A 24,241-nucleotide genomic window follows, 5' to 3' on the forward strand; every position below is an offset into this window, starting at 1 on the left:
TTACTGCACAGATCGCAGAATTATATGATGCAAGTTAACTATCAACATTACATTTTTATCCTTGCCACGTTACCATAGACTGAATAATGACTGCCAGCAGTCTCAGAGATGGCTACACAATCAGTTTAATTATGTTAGGAGGCTGATGGGTGATCGTACAGAGGTGTATCAAGTCATGGGGAAATAGATAGTGTGTTGTAAAACATACTTGGCAAATAAAATCTGATTCTGATGTACAAAGTCTTTTTTCCCCAGGAGATGGGAATCAAGAACCAGATACCGGTTTACAAAAAAGGAAACAAAGTCTAAAAATTAATTTGCTCTTCAGTGGTCAATGAAGTCATAGGCACAGGGACCTACAAAGTGGAATCAGGCCCTTCGTCCTAACTTGCCCATGCCGACCAACATGCCCCATCTACCTGTGTTTGGCTCATATCCCTCTAAACCTATTCTATCCATAATATTTTGAGTTATTGTCAGAGCAATATGTGTAAAATATTTTTTATTGATTCATTACAACCCCATGTACATTGCCTTGATACAGGTTTTAACCCTGTGGAGGGGAAACTATATCACTGACCACAACATCCATAGTTCCACAATGCATTTTAAGTGTACATTTGTGATGCTAAATGTTAAATAGTTAACAATGAATGCATTGTTGTCACAGTTTGAAATTCCAGTCCATTATCCTGATGAATAGGAAATGTGAAAACAAACTTGTTCAAAACCATTTTCCCCCATTATGTTCCCGGACTCAGAACTATATGTTGAACCAGAAGTTCAACAATCATTTCGGAGGAGGATAATTGGAATGTTGGCAAATTAATCAAAACACTTCTGATTCCTTTGAGCCAAGCTAACAATGGAGTTCTCATCTCTCCATAGATTACATTACAGAACAGTTTCAAATAATAAATGAAGACAAAAAATAGGGTACAGGCAACAGATGTATCATAAAGTCAATTCCACTTACACTCTTGCAGGAATGTAACAAAATATTATAATACCAGACATTCTCCCACTTGGGATTCAATTGTTTGAACACTCCCTTTTTTAGTTTAGTACTGTTCATTGTCACGTGCTCCAGGGAGACTGAAAAGCTATTTGTTGCGTGCTATCTAGTCAACGGAAAGACTATCTGTAGGAAGGAGTAGCAAATGCTGGTTTATACTGAAGATAGACATAAAATGCTGGAGTAACTCAGCAGGTCAGGCAGTATCTCTGGAGACTCTTCTTTAGACATACGTTTCAGGTCGAGACCCTTCTACAGAGGTCTTCAGAGTTGAAAGGAGGGTCTCGACCCTAAACGTCACCTATTCCTTTTCTCCAAAGATGCTGCCTGCCCCGCTGAGTTACTCCAGCATTTTGTGTCTATCTTCTGCGGAAAGACTAAACCTGATTACAATCAAGCCGCCAACAGTGTACAGATGCAGGATAAAGGGAATAACGTTTAGTGCCAGATAAGTCCGATTAAAGATAGTCCGAGGGTCTCCAATGAGGTAGATTATAATATGGACAAACTACTAATTTTCCTACAAATTGGTGACAAAACCAGTGGGGTGCCTTCCTCTCTAATTTGCTTTATTTCTTCATGCTTTACCTTCTTTTCTGTGTGATTATTTTCCTTCGAGTTTGTCTCTCACATCCAGTGTGTGTTTTTCCCATTTCAGATATCTCACTAATGCTCTCAGCCTTCCCCAAGGCATTTTCTTCTTTAGTGCTTTGTGTGTGCGCTGCTTCTTGCAAAGATTGACAGCTCACAGGTAATTACCAACCAGTCAAATCTGGTTCCAGTTACCAGCTTGTAGTTCACAAGACAATTACGCACCAGGTAGACCACTCAACTCATGTTAGATCAAACATCCTCACACACTTTGTTCTTGTCTATCGTGAGTGTTGCCCATTCCCTGTGTGGAGAAATTTATTTTAAATCCATTGACAAGACAACGGTGTTTGGAAAATTCACTCTTTACATAGCTTTCACTGTTTTAGAAGCCTCTGAAATGCCTCCTTCTCAAAATGGACAACTAAGCTTCCTCATAGCTCAGCTTGTGACATGAAGGACAGATCAATGATTATTTGCTTAGCTGCCTTCTCTGCCCGAGTTTTTGCCTGGTGACTGATTGCAACGGACTACAAACGGCACTCAAATTTGGGGATGATAGCAAAAACTAGCTTTATGGTTATTAGCGTAGAGGCGAGCTGTAGAATGCAGGGAGACACCAACAACTCGAATGGAAATTGACAGACTGAATTTCCAACAAAATGTGCAGTAACCCAATAAGAATGGTTCGAACAAGACAGGAAAGCACACAGAGGCCCTGAATTTGGAGTCAGTGGTGAATCCTATAGAACATAGATCATAAAACAATACAGCACAAGAACAGGCCCTTCGGCTCACAATATCTGCGCCGATCATAATGCCAAGACCATTACTTCTCTACCAGCTCCTGTCATTCCGTTCCATGCAAATCCAAATGCCTACCCAAGAGTTTTTCAATGCCACTAACATATCTGCTTCAACCATCACACCCAGCAGCACATTCCAGGAATTCACCACCCTCTGTGTAAAAATGTGATCTGCACATCTGTTGTAGAGAAGATACATTCAGAAAGTATTCAGACCCCTTCACTTTTTCCACATTTGTTATGTTACAGCCTTATTCTAAAATGGATTAAATTCATTTTTATCATCAATCTACCCACAATAAAAAAGCTAAAATAGGTGTTTAGAGAAATTTACAAATGAATTGAAATAAAACAACTGAAATATCACATTTACATAAGTATTCAGACCGATTACTTAGTACTTTGTTGAGGTACCTTTGGCAGCGATTACAGCCTCACGTCTTCTTGGGTATGACACTACAAGCTTGGCACACCTGTATTATGGTAATTTCTCCCATTCTGCTCTGCAGATCCTCTCAAGCTCTGTCAGGTTGGAAGGGGAGCATCGATGCACAGCTTTTTTCAGGTCCCTCCAGAGATGTTCGATTGAGTTCAAGTCCAGGCTCTGGCTGGGCCACTCAAGGACAGTCACAGACTAGTCACAAAGCCGCTCCTGCATTGCCTTGGCTGTGCTTAGGGTCGTTGTCCTGTTGAAAGGTGAACCTCCGCCCCAGTCTGAGGTCCAGAATGCTCTGGAGCAGGTTTTCATCAAGGATCTCTCTGTACTTTGCTCCGTTTATCTTTCCCTCGATTCTGACTAGTCTCTCAGTTCCTGCCGCTGAAAAACATCCCCACAGCATGATGCTGCCACCACCATGCTTCACCGTAGGTATGGTATTGGCCAGGTGATGAGCGGTGCCTGGTTTCCTCCAGACGTGACGCTTGGCATTCAGGCAAAAGAGTTAAATCTTGGTTTGATCAGACCAGAAAATCTTGTTTCTCATGGTGTGAGAGTCCTTTAGGTGCTTTTTGGCAAATTCCAAGCGGGCTGTCATGTGCCTTTTACTGAGGAGTGGCTTCCGTCTGGCCACTCTACCATAAAGGTCTGATTGGTGGAGTGCTGCAGATATAGTTGTCCTTCTGGAAGGTTCTCCCATCTCCACAGAGGAACTCTGGAGCTCTGTCAGAGTGACCGTCAGGTTCTTGGTCACCTCCATGACCAAGGCCCTTCTCCCCCAGTTGCAGCCAGCTCTATGAAGAGTCCTGGTGGTTCCAAAGTTCTTCCATTTAAGAATGACAGAGGCCACTGTGCTCTTCGGGACTTGCAATGCTGCAGAAAATGTTTTATACCCTTCCCCAGATCTGTGTCTCAACACAATCCTGTCTCAGAGGTTTACGGACAATTCCTTCATCTTCGTGGCTTGGTTTTTGCTCTGACATGCACTGTCAGCTGTGGGACCTTATATAGACAGCTGTGTGCCTTTCCAAATCAATTCCAATCAATTTAATTTACCACAGGTGGACTCCAATCAAGTTGTAGAAACATTTCAAGGATAATCAATGGAAACAGGATGCACCTAAGCTCAATTTTGAGTGTCATAGCAAAGGGTCTGAATACTTATGTAGATGTGATATTTCAGTTATTTCTTTTCAATTACTTTGCAAAAATTTCAAAACACCTGTTTTTGCTTTTTCATTCTGGTTTATTGAGTCTAGATTGATGATAAAAAAAAAAGAATTTAATCCATTTAAAAATAAGGCTGCAAAGTAACAAAATGGGGAAAAAGTGAATGGCTGAATACTTTCTGAACTTTTTAGTTTTAAAGATAGTTTTAGAGATACAGCATGGAAACAGGCCCTTCAACCCACTGAGTCCATGCCGACCATCGATCACCCGTTCATACTAGTTCTGTGCTATCCTATATTGACATCCACTACCTACACAGTCAGGCCTATTAACCTACAAACCCGCACATCCTTTGAGATGTGGGTGGCAACCGGACCACCAGGAGGAAGCCCATGTTCACAGGGAGAATGTGCAAACTCCACACAGACAGCACCCAAGGTCAGGATCGAATCTGGGTCTCTGGCGCTGTGAGGCAGCAGTTCTACCAGATGCGCCACTGTGCCATCCCTGAAAAGGATTTGACCAACCAGCTAACATATCCACAGTTGTTAAATCTGCACTTAATAGTCATAGAGTGATAACGTGTGGAATCTCACCCACACAGGCCAACAATGTCCCAGCTACACTAGTCCCACTTGCCTGCGCTTGGTCCATATCCCTCCAATCATGTCCTATCCATGTACCTGTCTAACTGTTTCTTAAACAATGGGATAGTCCCAGCCTCGACTACCTCCTCTGGCAGCTTGTTCCATACACCCACCACCCTTTGTGTGAAAAAGTTACCTCTCGGATTCCTATTAAATCTTTTCCCCTTCACCTTGAACCTATGTCCTCTGGTCCTCGATTCCCCTACTCTGGGCAAAAGACTCTGTGCATCTACCCAATCTATTCCTCTCATGATCTTATAGACCTCTACAAGATCACCCCTTATCCTCCCTCCTGTGCTCCATGGAATAGAAACCCAGCCTACTCAACCTCTCCCTATAGCTCACACCCTCTAGTCCTGGCAACATCCTCATAAATCTTTTCTGAACCCTTTCAAGCTTGACAATATCTTTCCTATAACATGGTGCCCAGAACTGAACACAATATTCGAAATGCGGTCTCACCAACGTCTTATACAACTACAACATGACCTCCCAACTTCTATACTCAATACTCTGACTGATGAAGGCCAAAGTGCCAAAAGCCTTTTTGACCACCTTAACTACCTGCGACTCAACCTTCAAGGCACCTGTACTCCTAGATCCCTCTGCTCTACAACACTCCAGGCCTACCATTCACTGCATAAATAGGTCCTGCCCTTGTTTGACGTCCCAAAATACAATACCTCACACTTCTCTGTATTAAATTCCATCAACCATTCCTCCGCCCACCTGGTCAATCGATCCAGATCCTGCTGCAATCATTCACAACCATCTTCACTGTCTGCAAAACCACTAACTTTTGTATCATCAGCAAACTTGCTAATCTTGCCCTGTATGATGTAGATGACAAACAGTAACGGGCCCAGCACCGAACCCTGAGGCACACCACCAGTCACAGGCATCCAGTCTGAGAAGCAACCTTCCACCTTTATCCGTTGCTTCCCTCCTTGGAGCCAATTTGTTATCCATTCAGCTATCTCTCCGTGGATCCCATGCGATCTAACCTTCCAGAGCAGCCTACCATGCAGAACCTTGTTGAATGCCTTACATGTACACAACACTTACAGCTCTGCCTTCATCAACCTTTTTGATCACGTCTTACAAAAAAATCAAAGGAAGGACATGACCCGACCAAAATATTTGTAATATTTAACTACAGTTTATGAATTAACTATTAATCAATAATTAATAATTAACAATTTAAAAGTAATTTCTTAAACACAAAAATGCTTACAATTACAAACATTCAAACAATTGAGAGAAAATCTAACTAATATTTATTAGTTTAGACAGGCAAATGAACACAGGGAAATTAGGGACATAAAACATGTGCAGACAGATAGTTGTCCCAAGGCTTAGCACTAATCCTCAGCATTGATTTTAAGGTACTTTCCACTGTTCAAATCACCTCCGAGCTAGGAGCTAATTTCTCATCTGACCTTTGCCACAGTTGATAGTGCTTACGTTTCTAAATTAGAAGGATGCAGTTTCAAATCCTACATGAAAATTAAAATCTAGGCTGCCACACCAAAGTAGTAATGAGGTAGTGTTCAATTGTCAGTGATTTTGACTTTCAACTGAGATGTTAAATATGAATATCAAAAAATAGCAGAAACTGGAAATATAATCTGAATCTGAAGATGCTGGAAACACTCAACTGGTCAGGTGACATGTGTAGAAAAAGAAACTAAGATTTCAGGCGGGATAGCACAGTGGTACAGCACATAATCCTCCGCCATTTCCGCCACCTCCAACGTGACCCCACCACTCGCCACATCTTCCCATCTCCCCCCATGTCTGCCTTCCGCAAAGACCGCTCCCTCCGCAACTCCCTCGTCAATTCTTCACTTCACTTCCCTCCCGCACCACCCCCTCCCCGGGCACTTTCCGTTGCAACCGCAAGAAATGCAACACCTGTGCCTTCACCTCCCCCCTCGACTCCATTCAAGGTCCCAAGCAGTCGTTCCAGGTGCGACAAAGGTTCACCTGTATCTCCTCCAACCTCATCTACTGCATCCGCTGCTCTAGATGTCAGCTGATTTACATCGGTGAGACCAAGCGTAGGTTGGGTGACCGTTTCGCCGAACACCTCCGCTCAGTCCGCAATAACCTACCTGACCTCCCGGTGGCTCAGCACTTCAACTCCCCCTCCCATTCCCAATCCGACCTCTCTGTCCTGGGTCTCCTCCATTGCCAGAGTGAGCAACAGCGGAAATTGGAGGAACAGCACCTCATATTCCGTCTGGGGTCCTTGCGTCCCCTTGGCATCAACATTGAATTCTCCCAATTTGGCTAGCCCGTGCTGTCCCCTCTCCCCCCCTCCCCTTCCTTCACCCTCTAGCTGTCTCCTCCCATCCGCCCGCCCTCGGGCTCCTCCTCCTCCTCCCTTTGTCCTTCTTTCTTTCCCCACCCCCTATCAGTCTGAAGAAGGGTTTCGGCCCGAAACGTCGCCTATTTCCTTCGCTCCATAGATGCTGCTGCACCCGCTGAGTTCCTCCAGCAATTTTGTGTACCTTCGATATTCCAGCATCTGCAGTTCCCTTTTGAACACAGTGGTACAGTTGTTGTCTTACTGTGCCAGAGACCCAGGTTCGATCCTGACTACAGGTGCTGTCTGTACAGAGTTTGTACGTTTTCCCTGTGACCCGCATGAGTTTTCTCCGGCAGCTCTGGTTTCCTCCCACACTTCAAAGACGGATAGGTTTGTATGTTAATTGGCTTCAGTAAAAATTGTCCCTAGTGAGTAAGATAGTGCTAGTGTACAGGCATCGCAGGTTGTCACAGACTCGGTGGGTTGAAGGGCAGGTTCCGCAATGTATCTCGAAAACTGAAAAAAAGGATGAAGGGTACCAGACCTGAATGTTAATATTTTCTCATAGATGTGTATGGCTGAGTGGTTTCAGCATTTTTTGTCGTTATGTTAAAAATGAATCTCTCTTTGGTCTCTCAGGTTATTCATGGTGCAAAATCCTATGGTTGGCATGATGAAGAGAAACATAATTCTCTTTAGAATACACCAGCACAATCACTAAAACAGAATATTTGGTCATTATCCGACAGCCACTGAGGAAGATTGAAGAATGCTAAATGGCTGCTGCAATCAGATGTGCAACAGTGACTACTTATCATTAAGGTCTTGTGATATAAAAGACGATATACAAATGGAAGTCATGCAGTATGGAAACAGGCCCTTCGGTCCAACTAGTCCATGCCAATCAGCATTCTCCATCTATGATGGTCCCATTTGGCCCATATCCCTCTAAACGTTTCCTGCCCATTATAAACCTTCCTTAACCATAAATTCAGATTGGTTCAGCTTTAGATGAAATAGACCTTTTCATGGGGGCAGCACAGTGGCACAACGGTAAACTTGCTGCCTAACAGCAGCAGAGACCTGGGTTCGATCCTGACCACAGGTGCTGTCTGTATGGAACTTGTACGTGCTCACTGTGACCACGTAAGTTTTCTCCGGGTGCTCCGGTTTCCTCCCAGGCGTACAGGTTTGTTGTTGTAAAAATTGTCTCTTGTGTGTGTGTGTGTAAGGTTAGTGTACGGGGTGATCGCTGGCCGACGCGGACTCGGTGGGCCGAAGGGTCTGCATCTCTAAAGTCTAAAGTAAAGTCTAAAAGAGTTCAGCTCCCCTCACTTGCAATTTGCCTCACACTATAATCGGAAATCTTAGTCCCTGATGTTTGCATGTAGGACCCTGCTAAATGCTTTTGTGTGTTGGGACCAGCTGGGTTCAGGAACTAACAGAGCAGACACAAAATAAAAAAAAGGTCTGAAGGAAAAAAAATCTTGCAGTAGAATGGAAATCATTACAGTTTATTTCACACATTATTAAAATAAGACATTCGCGCCTGGAAATGACTGTTAACACATTAGCAAGAACATGCTTAATGTATTTGGTTTATATCTCCTCTAACAGAGGAATCAACATTTTTGAAGTAAATGTTGAAGTAAATGAGTTGTAGTGTTAAAATACTGAGCAGAGGAATGTTATACAAGCACATTTAAATATCATTAATTAATATTTCTGACAGTTATTTCTGGGTTAACTGGCTTAATTTAATCCGAGGCCACGCCGTGGGAATTTAATTGTGTCGCACCTCACAGCTCTCCTTTCCACAGAACATTATGATACTTGGAGACTTTAATGCCGATGGAAGATATGTCCCGGAGAAGGAGAGGAAAAATATACGGCTGCTGGAAGATAGCGATTTCCACTGGCTCATTGGAGATGTCGTGGACACCACTACAAACTTAAGCACGGACCAGGCCTACGATAGGTAAATATCACAGGGCTGGGTAGAGCGCAGGACAGGAATAGAGTTTGTGCTAGGAATATAGAGTTTGTAATGGGGACCAAAGGCAAATGGATTCAGTCGTCCCAATATTTAATTGAAGTCAATTAACTAATGGTTTTGAAAAGGTTGAATTGGGAATTGAGTAAATTGAATTGAAATGAATTGGGACTTAAATTGGGAATTGAATTGAAAGATTGAAACAGGCACATTCAGCCCAGTGAGACCATCAATCACCCATTCACACCAGTTCTATGTTACCCCACTTCCGCAGTCACTCCTTACACACTAGGGGAAATTTTACAGATGCCAATTAACCTACAAACCCGCTCGTCTTTGGGATGTGACCATGTAGTCATGGGGAGAATGAGCAAACTCCACACAGAATGCACTTGAGGTCAGCATCGAACCAGGATAATAATAATAATAATAATGCATTGTATTTATGGGCGCCTTTCAGGACACTCAAGGACACCTTACAGTTAAAACAAGTTTATAGACAAATTACAAGTTTACAACAAATTACAGAATTCGGAGAGAGAGCAGCGGCAGCTAGTCGCGCCAGCGTTCACTCTCACTTCTGGCAGCCATTTTCTCAATTTCTCATTTGCAGCACACCAATAAAAATAAGACACAACACCAAAGAAGAATTTAACACCAAACATAAAACATCCCCCCACAATGTCTGAAGAAGGGTTTCGGCCCGAAACGTTGCCTATTTCCTTCGTTCCATAGATGCTGCTGCACCCGCTGAGTTTCTCCAGCTTTTTTATGTAGCATCCCCCCACAATGGTTCCCACTGTGAGGGAAGGCAGCAAAGTCCAGTCCTCATCCACTTGTTCATCCCGTGCTCGGGGCCTATTTGAGGCCTCCACAGTCGCTGCAAAGGCGGCCCGATGTATCAGGCCCTCTCGCCAGATGATGGAACTCTGGCGTCGGGACAACACTCTTCAGCGGCTTGGAGTGTCTGGAACGGCTGCTTGCAGCCAGAGACCGCGGCTCCAACACTGGCGATCTCGGCGAGAGATCCCAGGTGTTTAAACTCAGCACCGCCCGCGGCTCGACGCTCCGCAACGACAGCTCCCCGATGTTGGAGTCGACGGTCACAGCACTCCGGAGCTTACCAAACGGCGACCCTCGGTAAGGCATTGCCCACTCCGCGCTGGTACTTCAGGATCTCCAAAGCTGTGTGGCAGCAGCTCTACCAGTTGTGCCACTCTGCCGTTATGGTGTTCAAAGTATTGCTTAAACTGACTTCAATTCACTACTACTAAAGTCTTTGGCTTTGGACCCCATCTCAGACACACACTCGCTCACTCTATCCCTGTCCCTGGGAAGAGTTCAATTTTAAAATTAACTATTTGTAGCCTTGCTTTTTTTTTCTTGCAACTCCCACCCCCATCTCCGAAAATAATTTCAGACTTGTCCATAAAATTGCTAAGACCACCTATTTCTTCCTCCATAATATTGCCTGGTTCTCCATATAACCTGTTCATCTGTAATATTGCCCTCATTCTTGCTTCAGTAAACTCTAGACTTGTCTGCAGGTGATGTTCCCCCGACCCGACTCCCACCGCTTTGGGCTACTGAAATCCATCCTTAAAGAATTCACAAGCCACTAAAATTTGGGACACATGATAAAATTCACTCTTATTTATTGATTAATAATTGATTAGTACAGCAGTTTCTTGATTAGTACAGGTGTCAGAAAGAGAAGGCAGGAGAATGGGGTTAGGAGAGAGATAGATCAGTCATGATTGAATGATGGAGTGGACTTGATGGGCCAAATGGCCTAATTCTACTCCTACCACATGACATATTTAAAAAAAACACATTTGCACTTTTTTTTTCCAATTTAGTTGCTTGCACATACTTAGATGATACATCTTCACATTATAGAGACCACAGTACTGCCTATTATCCACGGGTATCACCATCCTCCACCCACCCCACTGGTAATGCGGGGTTCACCTGCATTTCTAATTCACTCCTGGTTGCCTCTCATATTCCACTCTCCATGAACTTGTTTCAAAACTCTGCTCCCTGTATCCTAACTCTTTAAACTTTAAAGATGCAGTGCAGAAACAGGCCCTTCGGCCCACCGACTCCGCGCCAACCAGCAATCACCCCGTACACTAACACTATCCAATACACTAGTGACAATTTTACATCTGAACGAAGACAATTAATCTGCAAACCTGTACATCTTCAGAGTGTGGGAGGAAACTGCAGCACCTGGAGTAAACCCATGTGGTCACAGGGTCATGTGGTACATAAAGTGTAGAGACAGCACCCTTAGTCAGAATCAAACCTGTGTCTCTGGTGCTGTAAGGAAGCAAGTCTGCTGCTGCGCCACTGTGCCACCCCACTCATTCCAAGTCCGTCATTGCTTGATGATCTCCAACAGATCCCTTTTAAACAAAGTTCCTTTTTTTTTCAAACCCATCCATAGTCCCACCCATCACTGCTTCTGTCATCTCCTTTGGCCCCACATCTCTTCCAGCCATCTTAAATTCTAAATTCTTGTTTATTCCCAAAATAATTTGTTCCACTATGGCAAGGTCCTTGGCTCTGGAATTTGTACCCAAAAACTCTCTGCTTCCCTTCTCTTTCTCCTTTATGGTGCACTGACCAAACCTTTTTTTTTCAACTATCTTAATATCTCCTCTGTAGTGGAGATATGGATTATTTTTGGGAAATTTTCCTGTGAATCATCTTGGGGCATCTTTGCTGCTTTAAAAGAACCATAGACGTCGATGAGAATTATTATAACTGCTCATCACTGATTGCCTCCTCTTTCCCGTTATATTTTTTCTTAATTTATTTTCTGCGCTCATATACTAAGGAGTCCTCCCACTCCCCTCCAATACCAATTAGCTAGGCAAGAGGTCCCACAAGGGTTGTGTGAGTACTTGCTCCCCGCCTCGCTAATTTTCTGGCCACCCACCTAGGACTGGCGCCGGCGATTTCTTTCTGACAATGCAGCCGGATGTGAGGGTAGTCAGGAGTGAAGTCCACTTTGCCTGAGGTGAGATTACATCAGCCTGTTGCTGAGGTGCTAACATTAGCGCGCCTAACATCTCATTAAAAGAAGATCGAAGAGTTACCGGCAGCAACAAGTTAATGTATTATTCATAAAAACCTTTTCTCCATGGATTGCTTTAAAAAAAAAAAGAATCCCAGGCTAGAATATTGTAATATTACCTTCAACGTGACTATGTTCCCAAAGGCACCCTTAATAAAACTTACTGCCAGCATGTGATATTTTTCATGCAACCCACTGCTGGCCATCTGTTACGCAATATTAATCCATAATTAATGTGACTCATTGAATCATAATATTTTACATACAGCCTGCGACACTGTAGTCTCATTGTGCCTGAAAGAGCTGTCTGTATAGTCCTGGTCTCCAGAGTATTACCCATAGCTTTAACATTTTTACATTTTTATCACTTAGCCTTCAGCCACTTTCATCTTATAAATCACTGTGCATTCTACGCCCACCACTGTATCCAAGAGTGATACTGGGTGAACCCCAAACTCTTTTAATTTGACCATAAGTTATATTTATATCCTCTGGTGAAAGCACCTGATGCAAACCCACGAGGTCACAGGGAGCACATACAAACTCTGTACCGACAGCACCCATAGTCAGTATCGAACCTGGGTCTCTGGCACTGTTAGGCAGCAATTCTACTGCTGCATCACTATGCCACCCTTGTGGATGACATGCCTTTCAAAAGACAGATATATGAATAGCAAGGATTTAGAGGGATATGGGCCAAATGCAAGTAAATGACCCACCCACGCCCGCATGGGTTTCCTCCAGATGCTTCGGTTTCCTCCCACACTCCAAAAACGTACAGGTTTGTAGGTTAAATTGGCTTAGTATAGTGTTAGTGTACGGGGATCGCTGGTCGGCACGGACCCTGTGGGACGAGAGGCCCATTTATGCGCTATACCTCTAAACTAAACTAAACTAATATGCTCTGTTTCAGAAGTCTTAGGTTCACCTCAATGGAGGCAACAGAATGTACTAAGCACTCAGAATGTCAGCATGACAGAGGACTTGCTACCCTGTGTGTGGGATAGGAGGGCTTTGAGGAGACAACATTGGTGGCATATTTACTGTGCTTTGAGTTATGTCAAAAGCAGATAGGATAGCATGTTGGGACAGCACATTGAGCTGATGCCTTACAGCGCCAGAGATCCGGGTTCGATCCTGACCTCGCATGCTGTCAGGGTAGAGTGAGTACATTCTCCCTGCGACCACATGTATTTCCTTCCGTGTCCCAAAGATGTGTGGGTTCGTAGGTTAATTGGCTGCTGTAAATTGCCTCTGGTTTGGAGAATTCAACGTTCATATCGTTGGATTGTAAGCTATTCAAGTGGAATATGAGGTGCTGTTCCCACAGTTTGTGTGTGGCCTCACACTGGCCATGGATGAGGCCCTGGACAGAGAGGTCAGTGTAGGAATGAGAAAACGAGTACAGGAGGCCACATCTGAACCTCTATTCTCCAGATTAAGCATTAGTGACTGCTGCTTAGTTTTAGTTTTAGGGATACGGCATGTAAACGGGTCACAAAGTGCTGGAGTCACTTGGCGGGTTAGGCAGCATCTCTGGAGAACATGGATAACAGGACTGCAGGGGTCCCTGGATGGAGGCGAAGGAGGAGGTGTAGGGACAGATATTGCATCTCCCGCGGTTGCCGGGTAAGTACCAGGGGAGGGGGTGGTTTGGGCGGGAAGGGATGAGTGAACCAAGGAGTTGCGGAGGGAGTGGTCTCCGCAGAAGGCAGATAGGGATGGAAGTGGGAAGATGTGGCCGGTGGTGGGATCCCATTGGAGGTGACGGGAACGTCTGAGGGCGATGTGTTGGATGCGGAGGCTGGTGGCGTGAAAGGTGAGGACCAGGAGAAAGGTGAGGACCAGGGGAGGGGGAGCAAGAACAGAACTACGGGACACAGAGGAGATGTGGGTGAGGGATCCATCTACAACAGAAGGGGAGAGACTTTGCCTTACAGTTATTAAGTACAGGAATTATCCTGTATGCTTCAGTGAATGAATGGACAATGACTTGGAGCTCAGCCTCCAAACATACAGAGAGGTAATCAGCTGCCCGAATACCACAGCTTGGTTGCTGGAGGGTAAAGAGTTCGGCAACATAGAGTGAACAGTCTTTCCCCCTCCCAAAGTATACTTTATTCATTAAAATTGCAATCATATAACACAGGACATTAATCTAGCATCATTCCATCTACCAAGCAGCCTTTGCTTATAAGGTTTACAGCACGTCAACTTAGCATCAATTTTTAATTCCCAAAATTTCCATCAGCAATAAGTTTGAAAGGTTATTACACAAGGCCCATCCCTCAGTGTCCAATGTAGCTGTTTTCCTCAGAAGATAGACACAAAATTGCTGGAGTAACTCAGCGAGCCAGGCAGCATCTCTGGAGAAAAAGAATGGGTGACGTTTCGAGTTGGGTCCGGGGTGGGGGGGGGGGGGGGGGGGGGGTTGGAGTTGAAGAGCTGGAGGCGAAAAAAGACCAGCAACAATCAGGGCCGACCACTAATTATTTTGTCCATTGTTGGCTAGAGAAGGTATGATCTCAAGAGAAACAATATGGAGAACTGTGGGACTGGTAAAACAACTAGGGTGGAGGAAGGGGGCAAGGGGGGGGAGAGTAGAGGGGAGGGTAGAGGAGAGGAGAGGGGAGGTCCTGGTCTTTTCTCGACTCCAGCACTTCTCCTCCTACTCCCCTCCACCCACTACTTTCAGTCTGAAGAAGGATCCCGATCCGAAGGGTCTCCCGTCCTTTTCCTCCACAAATGCTGTCTGACCCGCTGAGTTACTCCAGCACTTTGTCTTTTTTTTGTAAACCAGCATCCGCAGTTCCTAGCGTCTCCCAGCTATCATGTATATTGTTTCTTTGATTCCAAATTCTACATGTAAATCGTAAACAGCTATGACCCCTATAATCATTATGGGACACCACAGCCCACTTTTTAGCCTTTACTCCCATCTCTGCTAACAGTTGCCATGTTAGTTGCAATATATTCTCCTCTTGTGTTGTCATTTCACATTCTCTGCCCTTATAGATTATTCTGTGTACCAATGGTGCTTTGAAAATCAAGATAAATTATATGTGAACTCTGAACTCAGCACAAGATAAAGACTGTCAACGTTGTGTAAATACACGGATTGAATTCATGAACAAAAAGATGAATCACAAATCAATTTAAGCTCACATATTACATCAGGTTTAAATCATCACTGCACCTCACTCGAAATGAATCAAGCTTCCTGACTCAAGATGAATCAAGCTTGGATAAGATCACATCCCTTAACTGTATGTTTTCCTCCATAATGTGCCTCTTGTAAAGCAGTATTTCTCCTGGTGTGTGGGAAGTCCACAGTGAATTCTCTGTTTACTGTGCTGCAGGCACTGTCTCTAATTATATCTGTTGCTGCCATTGACAGGATTGTTGTTTATGGGAATACCTTGTATCAGGGGATTGTTCGAAATTCCGCAAAGCCCTTCAACTTCCAGGAAGCGCTGAAACTGTCGGAGGAGCAGGTAAGTGAAATAGTAAAAGAAGTGGAATTTTAACCCCTTCTCTTTGACAGGATCAGGGTGGGCATCGAGAGGACTAGAGGGAGTGTGCTGCAGGTGTTTTGTGTAGTTCAGTTTGGTTTAGAGATATAGCATGGAAACAAGCTGTCTGTCTGTTGGGTGCTGTCTGTGTGGAGTTTGCACTTTCTCCCTGTGTCCACGTGAGTTTTATCCGGATGCTCCGGTTTCCTCCCTCATCCCATGGAAGTGCAGGTTTGTAGGTTAATTGGTCTCTGTAAATTGCCCCCCCTAGTTTGTAGGGAATGGGATAACATGAACGGATGATCTATGGTCAGCGTGGACGTAGTGGGCCGAAGGGCCTGCTTCCATGTTGTATCTTGAAAACGAAACACAAAAGGCCCTTCTGCCTACCGAGTTCATGTCGACTATCGATCACCTGTTCACACTAGTTCTACGTTATCCCACTTTCCCATCAATTCCCTGCACACTAGGGGCAATTTACAGAGGGCCAATTAATCTACAAACCTACACTTCTCTGGGATGTGGGAAGAAACTGGAGCACCCTGAGGAAACTCAGAAGATCACAGGAAGAACGTGCAAACTCCACACAGACACCATCCGAGGTCAGGATTGAACCCGGGTCGCTGGGAGCTGAGAGGCAGCGGCTCTACCTGTTGTGCCAGGTGTATAATGGAAGGACTGTCGGTTCCTACGAGGAGGACTTTCTTTAGCCAGTGGGTGGTGAATCTGGGGAATTCATTGCCACAGATGGCGGGGAAGGCTAAGTCACTGGGAATTTTTAAAGCGGAGGTTGATTGGTTCTTGATTAGTAAGGACGTCATAGGTTAGGCGGAGAAGGCAGGAGAATGGGGTGGAGTGGGGAAAAATATATCAGCCATGATTGAATAATGGAGCAGACTCGCTGGGCCGAATGGCTTAATTCTGCTCCTATGTCTTACGGCTATGAGCAGAGATGGTCAATTTTCATGTCCATCATCTTACTCTACAGAAATGCAAATGTTGACCAGCTTTTTTTTTCCCCATGACAATTAGGCTTTGGATATCAGTGACCACTACCCCGTTGAGGTGGAACTCAAACTGATCAGGCAGAAGTGAAGTGGACTGGGTCAGGGTGGAGTGGATGACGAACAAGAATATCGTACAGCAACTGGGTAAAGTGAGCAATAATGTTGATCCATAGGACTGAGCCTTGTCGTTCTGAAATGTTCTTAAAATTTCATTAAAATAAAAATGCAAGACTTGTAATTTTAAATGTAAATGACTAGCTTTATTTTTTCTGACCACAGACAACCATGGTTTTTAGCTGCTAGGGATTGCAGATTAATCATTGATTCAAAGTCACACCTTGGGCTCCTGGTCAACAGGAAAGGAACATAGAACACAGTATAGAACAGGGACAGGCCCATCGGCCCACAATGAATGTGCCAAACATGATGCCAAGTTAAACTAATCAAATCAGCCTGTGTTCCATATCCCTCCATTCCTTACAAATCTACATGTCTATCTAAAAGCTTCTTAAGCACCACCACCCCTGACAATGCGTTCCAGGCCCCCACCTTGCCTTGCACATCTCCATTCTACTTTCTCCTTGTCACCTTAAACTATGCCCTCTAGTGTTGAATATTTTCATTCCGGAAAAAAGGCTGACATGTCTGTCCTATCTATACCACTCATAATTTTATATACTTCTACCAAGTCTCCCCTCAACCTGCGACGTTCTACAGAAAACAGAAAAAGTCTGTCCAACCTCTCCCTATAGCCGAAACCCTCTAATCCAGGCAGCATTCTGGTAAATCTTCTCTGCACCCTCTTCAAGACTTCCACGGCATTGCAATAAATGGGGCGACCACAACGGCACACAATATTCCAAACGCGACCTAACCAAGTCCTTAGAGCTACATCAAGACTTCCTGACTCTTGTATTCAATGACCCTAGAAAAGGTTGGAATCCATAATGAGGCAAGTAATAACAGGACACTTTGTAAAGAATTACAGGAATGGGCAGGTTTATGAAAGGAAAAACATGTTTGATCGATCTGCAGGAGTTCGTCAAGGTTATGACTAGAATTGTTGAGGAGGAACCAGGAGATGCACTGAGCTTGGATCCTCCGAAGGTCTCCAATAAGGCTCTCATTGAGTAATAACAAGGAACTGCAGGTGCTGGTTTATATCAAAGAAAGGCACAAAATGCTGGAGTAACTCAGCAGAAATTAAATGGAAGAAAAGGTAAAGAGACTTCAGAGGATTGAAAATCACTTGCTGATACAAGAAGGAAATGAGAGGGAAAAATCACTAAAAGATTTGAGCACAAGAGAAAGGAAGTTTCACTGGAATCACATTGTGCTTTGGTGAGATGGCATTGTGTTATGTTAGACAAGCACACCTCTTCAACCCTCACCCTGAACACCGGCGTTCCACAGGGCTGTGTGCTGAGCCCCCTCCTCTACTCCCTCTTCACCTATGACTGCACACCTGTACATGGTACTAACACCATCATCAAGTATGCAGATGATACAACGGTGATTGGCCTCATCAACAACAACGATGAGTCGGCCTACAGGGAGGAGGTCCAGCGCCTAGCAGCATGGTGCGCTGACAACAACCTGGCCCTTAACTCCAAGAAGACCAAGGAGCTCATTGTAGACTTCAGGAAGTCCAGGGGCGGCACGCACACCCCCATCCACATTAACGGGACGGAGGTGGAACGTGTTTCTAGCTTCAGGTTCCTGGGTGTTAACATCTCCGATGACCTCTCTTGGACCCACAATACCTCAACTCTGATCAAGAAGGCTCACCAGCGTCTCTTCTTCCTGAGGAGACTGAAGAAGGTCCATCTGTCTCCTCAGATCCTGGTGAACTTCTACCGCTGCACCATCGAGAGCATCCTTACCAACTGTATCACAGTATGGTATGGCAACTGCTCTGTCTCTGACCGGAAGGCATTGCAGAGGGTGGTGAAAATTGCCCAACGCATCACCGGTTCCTCGCTCCCCTCCATTGAGTCTGTCCAAAGCAAGCGTTGTCTGCGGAGGGCGCTCAACATCGCCAAGGACTGCTCTCACCCCAACCATGGACTGTTTACCCTCCTATCAATCCGGGAGGCGCTACAGGTCTCTCCGTTGCCAGACCAGCAGGTCCAGGAACAGCTTCTTCCCGGCGGCTGTCACTCTACTCAACAACGTACCTCGGAGACTGCCAATCACCCCCCCCCCGGACACTTCCTCCCACAGGAAAAACACTATGTCTGTATATATGCTAATGTAAATATTTATTCAAATCATATGCTATGTCGCTCTTCCAGGGAGAGGCTAAATGCATTTTGTTGTCTCTGTACTGTACACGGACAATGACAATTAAAGTTGAATCTGAATCTGAATCATCTTCAGTTTGCCTCCTTACCTAAGAAAGGATATATTTGTCACAGAGAGAGTGCAGCAAAGATTCACTAGACCGGCACCAGGTGAGGTAGGTTTGCTGTACAAGGAGAGATTGCATCAACTCAGCCGGAATACTGTCAAGGTCTGAAGAATGAAAGATCACATTCGAACATACAAAATTCTTACAAGGCTTGACAGGGTAAGTCTATACATTGTAATGGAGTTTTAGGACTGAGGTAAAGGATTTCTTAATTCAGAAGGTAGCAAATCCACAGAATTCGCTGCTCCTGGGATGGCTGTGGGTGTTCAGATGCGAAGTACATTGAAAATAGAGATAGATAGAATTTTGAATTTTAAGAGATGTAGAAACAGTGCAGGAAAATGTCACAGAGGGCGACAATAATCCAGGATTTTGATGAATGGTGGAGGTGGTGGCTCAAGGGACCAGATGGCCGATTTCTCATGTTTAGTTGGCAACAGGTAGCATTTGTATTGGAGAGTGTACCCCGACTACATCAGTATTATGTGTTATAGTTGGATACATTTCCTATGAACTGTGATTGATACACGTCCACAAGAGCCTTAAACACTCCACAGAACAGACATCAAAATGTGCAATGATGTGTGTAGTTCTGATGCAAAAAATAGGACTATCTTCCTCTTGTCTCGGTTTTAACTTGATGGAAGACTGTGTGGGAAGGAATCAATTTAATGGATCCTAGTCATCAGATAACCGTACTTCATCTTAACCAAGGGATGTTGACATTGATACATTTATTTTGAAAGAAGATTAGACATTGAAAGAAACAGAATACCAAATCAGTAGATACAGAAGACCCAAGAAGAATTTATTAGCGAAATAGTCATTAAGTTATATAGCTCTAAAACAGGCCCTTCGCCCAACTCAACCAATACAATCAATATACCCCATTTAAGCTGATCCCATTTGCCTGCATTTGGCTCATATCCATCTAAACCTTTCCTATTCATGTACCTATCCAAGTGTGTTTTAAATTATGTTTCTAGTATCTGCCTCAACTACGTTCTCTGGCAGCTTGTTCCATACCGAGTGAAAATGTTGCCCCTCAGGTTCATATTAAATCTTGCCCATCTCACCTTAAGCATATGTCCTCTTGTGTTTAGAAACATAGAAAATAGGTGCAGGAGTAGGCCATTCCGCCCTTCGAGCCTGCACCGCCATTCAATATGATTATGGCTGATCATCGAACTCAGTATCCTGTACCTGCCTTCTCTCCATGCCCCCTGATCCCTTTAGCCACAAGGCATCTAACTCCCTCTTAAATATAGCCAATGAACCGGCCTCAACTACCTTCTGTGGCAGAGAATTCCACAGATTCACCACTCTGTGTGAAAAATGTTTTTCTCATCTCAGTCCTAAAAGACTTTCCCCTTATCCTTAAACTGTGACCCCTTGTTCTGGACTTCCCCAACATCGGGAACAATCTTCCTGCATCTAGCCTGTCCAACCCCTTAAGAATATTGTAAGTTTCAATAAGATCCCCCCTCAATCTTCTAAATTCTAGCGAGTACAAGACGAGTCTATCCAGTCTTTCTTCATATGAAAGTCCTGCCATCCCAGGGAATCAGTCTGGTGAACCTTCCCTGTACTCCCTCTATGGCAAGAATGTCTTTCCTCAGATTAGGAGACCAAACCTGTACACAATACCCCAGGTGTGGTCTCACCAAGGCCCTGTACAACTGCATTACCAAGGCCCTGTACAACTGCAATTCCCCTACCCTGGGTAAAAGACTCTGTGCATGCACCCTGGCTATTCCCCTCGTGATTTTATACAACTCCATAAGGTCACTCTCTAACCTCCTGCACTTCAAGGAATAAAGTCCTGCCCCAACATCTCCCTAAAGCTCAGCCACCCCCCCTCTCCCCAGAGTCCTGGCAACATCCTCATAAATCTTCTCTCCACTCTTTCCAGATGAATGACATCCTTACTAAAGCAGGGTGACAAAAACTGAACACAATACTCCAAGGGTGACCTCACCAATGTCTTGTACAACTGTAACATAACTCACAACTTCTATACTCAATACCCTGAACAATAGAAGGCCAATGTACCAAAAGTGTTCTTGGCCACCCTATCTACCTGTGATGCCACTTTCAGGGAACTATGTACTGCATTCCTAGATCCCACATTCCAGGGCCCTTCCATTCACTACAAAGGTCTTGCCTGAACGTGATTTTTAAAAGGCAACACCTCGCGCTTATCTGCATTAAATTCCATTAACCATTCCTCAGCTCAATTGCTCAGCTAATCAAGAGCCTACAGTAATTTTTGAAAACTATCTTCATTATCTACAAGGTAGGCAAAAATGCTGGAGAAACTCAGCGAGTGAGGCAGCATCTATGGAGCGAAGGAAATAGGTGACGTTTTGTGTCGAGACCCTTCTTCAGCCTGATGGGGGGGGGGGGGGGGGTGCGGGAAGAAGAAAGGAAGAGGCGGATACAGTGGGCTGTGGGAGAGCTGGGAAGGGGAGGGGAAAGAAGGAGAAAGCAGGGACTACCTAAAATTGGAGAAGTTAATGTTCATACCGCTGTAACTACAAATGCCATTAACTTCAGTGACACCTGCAAACTTACTTTTGGGCCTTGTACTTTCTCGTCTAAACCACAAACAACAATGTGCTCAGCACCAAACCCTGAGGCACACCATCAGTCACAGGCCTCCGGACCAAGAAACACCCTTCGACCACCACTCTCTGCTTCCTTCCACAAAGCTAATTCTCTACCCAGTTTGATGGCTCTCCCTGGATCCCATGTGATCTAACCTTCTGGAGATGCCTACCAAAGTCTTGCTGAAATGACCAAAATAAATATATTCTATAAAATCAAAAACGCTCTTCACTATAAATGCAAGACTTCACCAGACTTTAACTTTTCACTTGAAAGATTACATTTTCTGCAGAGTCTGCTTCAGGTGCCAACATTTGATTTAAGTTTTGAATGATGCAGCTGTACCATCTGCTGGATGACAGATAGCACTACAAGGGAGAAATTTACAACTCAACAAATAAAACCTTTCATAGGAAATTACTGCAGTTTCACATACAATTTACACAGAAACAGGATCTGTTCAGCTCAAACCAGATTTATGCCCCACTGCAGGCTCCCCTTATGCAACATTATCTGCACCTCTGGCACCTTTCCTTGTTTGTTTACACATCCATCTTCCCTCACAGGCATCAATAAGGCAGCAGGTTGCTCATTCCGTCCCATGTTTCAACGTTTCGATTCAAGCCTTTCTTAGATTTATTAGCAACTCATATTTAATGAAATGCAAGGGGATGGATGGCTGAAAAGGAAGAAAATGCCAGCCAAAATCCACGAATCCTCGTAAAAACTTACTTGGACTTTAATGTGCCAGTATCCCCTACTCTTTCTCACTGAATTTCATCCCCCTCTGGATTCACGGGGAATGAAATATTAAATTACTTCTGTTTGATTCAACATGAATCAATAATGTCATAAAACATGCAAAGGTGCTTCACAGTAAGGTCATCAAACAAAGTTTGACAGCCTAATCTGGAAATATATTAGGACAGATGAAAGGAAGCAACTTTTAAAGAAGTTGGAATGAAAGTTAGAAGTTTTGGGAGGAAATCCCAGAGCTTGGGATCCTGACAGGTGAAAGACTAAGGACCAATAATAGTGCTTAAATTTAGGGTGATCACAAAGACAGAAATGGAAGTGAAGAGAGATCTAAGGATTTTTCGTGGACAGCGTAGATGGGGCACTGTGGTCGACAGGGACAAGCTGGGCTGAAGGGTCTGTTTCTGTGTTGGATGACTCTACGTAGCAACAGTGAACTGCAGATGCTGGTTTATACCAAAGATAGACACAAAGCGCTGGAGTAACTCAGCAGGTCAGGCAGCATCTTTGGAGAAAAAAAGATGGGCGACGTTTCGGGTCAGGACCCTTCTTCAGACATTCCCCTGAAGAAGGATCCTGACCTGAAACGTAACCCATTCTTTTTCTGCAAAGATGTTGCCTGGCCCGATGAGTTACTCTGGAACTTTGTGTCTATCTTTGGATGACACATTGACTGGAGATTGCAGTGCTGGGGAGGAAAGAGACTATGGAGCGATAAGAATGAAAATGTCACCAATGAAACATTGCTGACCATGGGTGATGGCTGACGCACTGAAGTTAGGACATGAACAGCAGAAGTTTGAATATTGAACTGAAAAAGTTGAACAAGAAAGGCCAATAAGGTATTTGTCAAATATCCATGCTCAGGTGAGGTGTCTTCCATTACCACCTTCCAGCTAGTGTTGCGATAAAATTATTTGCATTATTAAGAAACACGCTGTCAACGGCAAATGTTCAAATTCACCAAGTGCAGCACCTCTCTAGGCCGAATGTTTATCTTGCCCCATCCCGTTCACATCTGAAGAAGGGTCTCGACCCAAAACGTCATCCATTCCTTCGCTCCACAGATGGTGCTCACATGCTGAGTTTCTCCAGCTTTTTGTCTACCCTCCTACATATCTAGGCTTTGTGAACATCAATGGCACACAGATATAAAAGCATTAACCACTAGCCAATATATTTCAAAATTTAGGATTAAAATAGTCCAGTCTCTCAAAACAGATCTCTTAAAAGTTTACAATGAGCAACCACAGAAATGCTCAGAGTCTTAGTGTGATACAGCATGGAAACAGGCCCTTTGGCCCAACTTGCCCACACCGGCCAACATGTCCCATCATCACTAGTCCCATCATCACTAGTCCCATCTACCCCATTTGACCCCTATCCCTCCAAACCTGTCCTATCAATGTACCTGTCTGTTTCTTAAATATTGGGATAGTTCCTGCCTCAACTACCTCCTCTGGCAGCTTGTTCCATACACCCACCATTCTTTGTGAGGAAAGTTACCCCTCAGATTCCTATTAAATCTTTTCCCCTTCACCTTAAACCTATTCTGGGCAAGGGTCTCTGTGCATCAACCCGATCTATTCCTCTCATGATTTTACACACCTATATAAGATCACATCTCATTCTCCTGCGCTCCAAGGAATAGTGTCCCTTTGATGCTATCACTGGGCTTAGAGTAAATCTATCCACTTTTACATGTACCACGCTATCTTTTTATTTTATCTCAAATAGGTCTCGTCATTACCTCTGCCTGACATTGTAAAGATAAAATGGCTTCTGGATTGAAACCAAGCTATAAAGAACCAATTTTAACTGCACTGATAACTATTTAGTCTTTAAAATAATCATATTTTAGTGAAACGGCAGACAAATAGCACTTAAAAACAAAA

General features: G+C 44.2%; 1 protein-coding gene across 3 annotated transcripts in view; it reads left to right on the forward strand.

The window, feature by feature from the left end:
- LOC116983374 (deoxyribonuclease gamma-like) overlaps positions 1 to 16,824 on the forward strand; it is a 57,957-nt gene extending 41,133 nt beyond the window's left edge. For all 3 annotated transcript variants that reach the window (XM_033037102.1, XM_033037103.1, XM_033037101.1), the window contains 3 exons: positions 8,797 to 8,954; positions 15,452 to 15,548; positions 16,599 to 16,824. In XM_033037102.1, the coding sequence (XP_032892993.1) occupies positions 8,797 to 8,954; positions 15,452 to 15,548; positions 16,599 to 16,661 (318 nt within the window). In that variant the 3' untranslated portion in view covers positions 16,662 to 16,824. The remainder of the gene's footprint in view (positions 1 to 8,796; positions 8,955 to 15,451; positions 15,549 to 16,598) is intronic.
- Positions 16,825 to 24,241: the final 7,417 nt, after the last annotated feature.

The sequence above is a fragment of the Amblyraja radiata genome, chromosome 18, assembly GCF_010909765.2.
Source record: "Amblyraja radiata isolate CabotCenter1 chromosome 18, sAmbRad1.1.pri, whole genome shotgun sequence".
In the NCBI taxonomy this organism is placed as follows: domain Eukaryota; kingdom Metazoa; phylum Chordata; class Chondrichthyes; order Rajiformes; family Rajidae; genus Amblyraja; species Amblyraja radiata.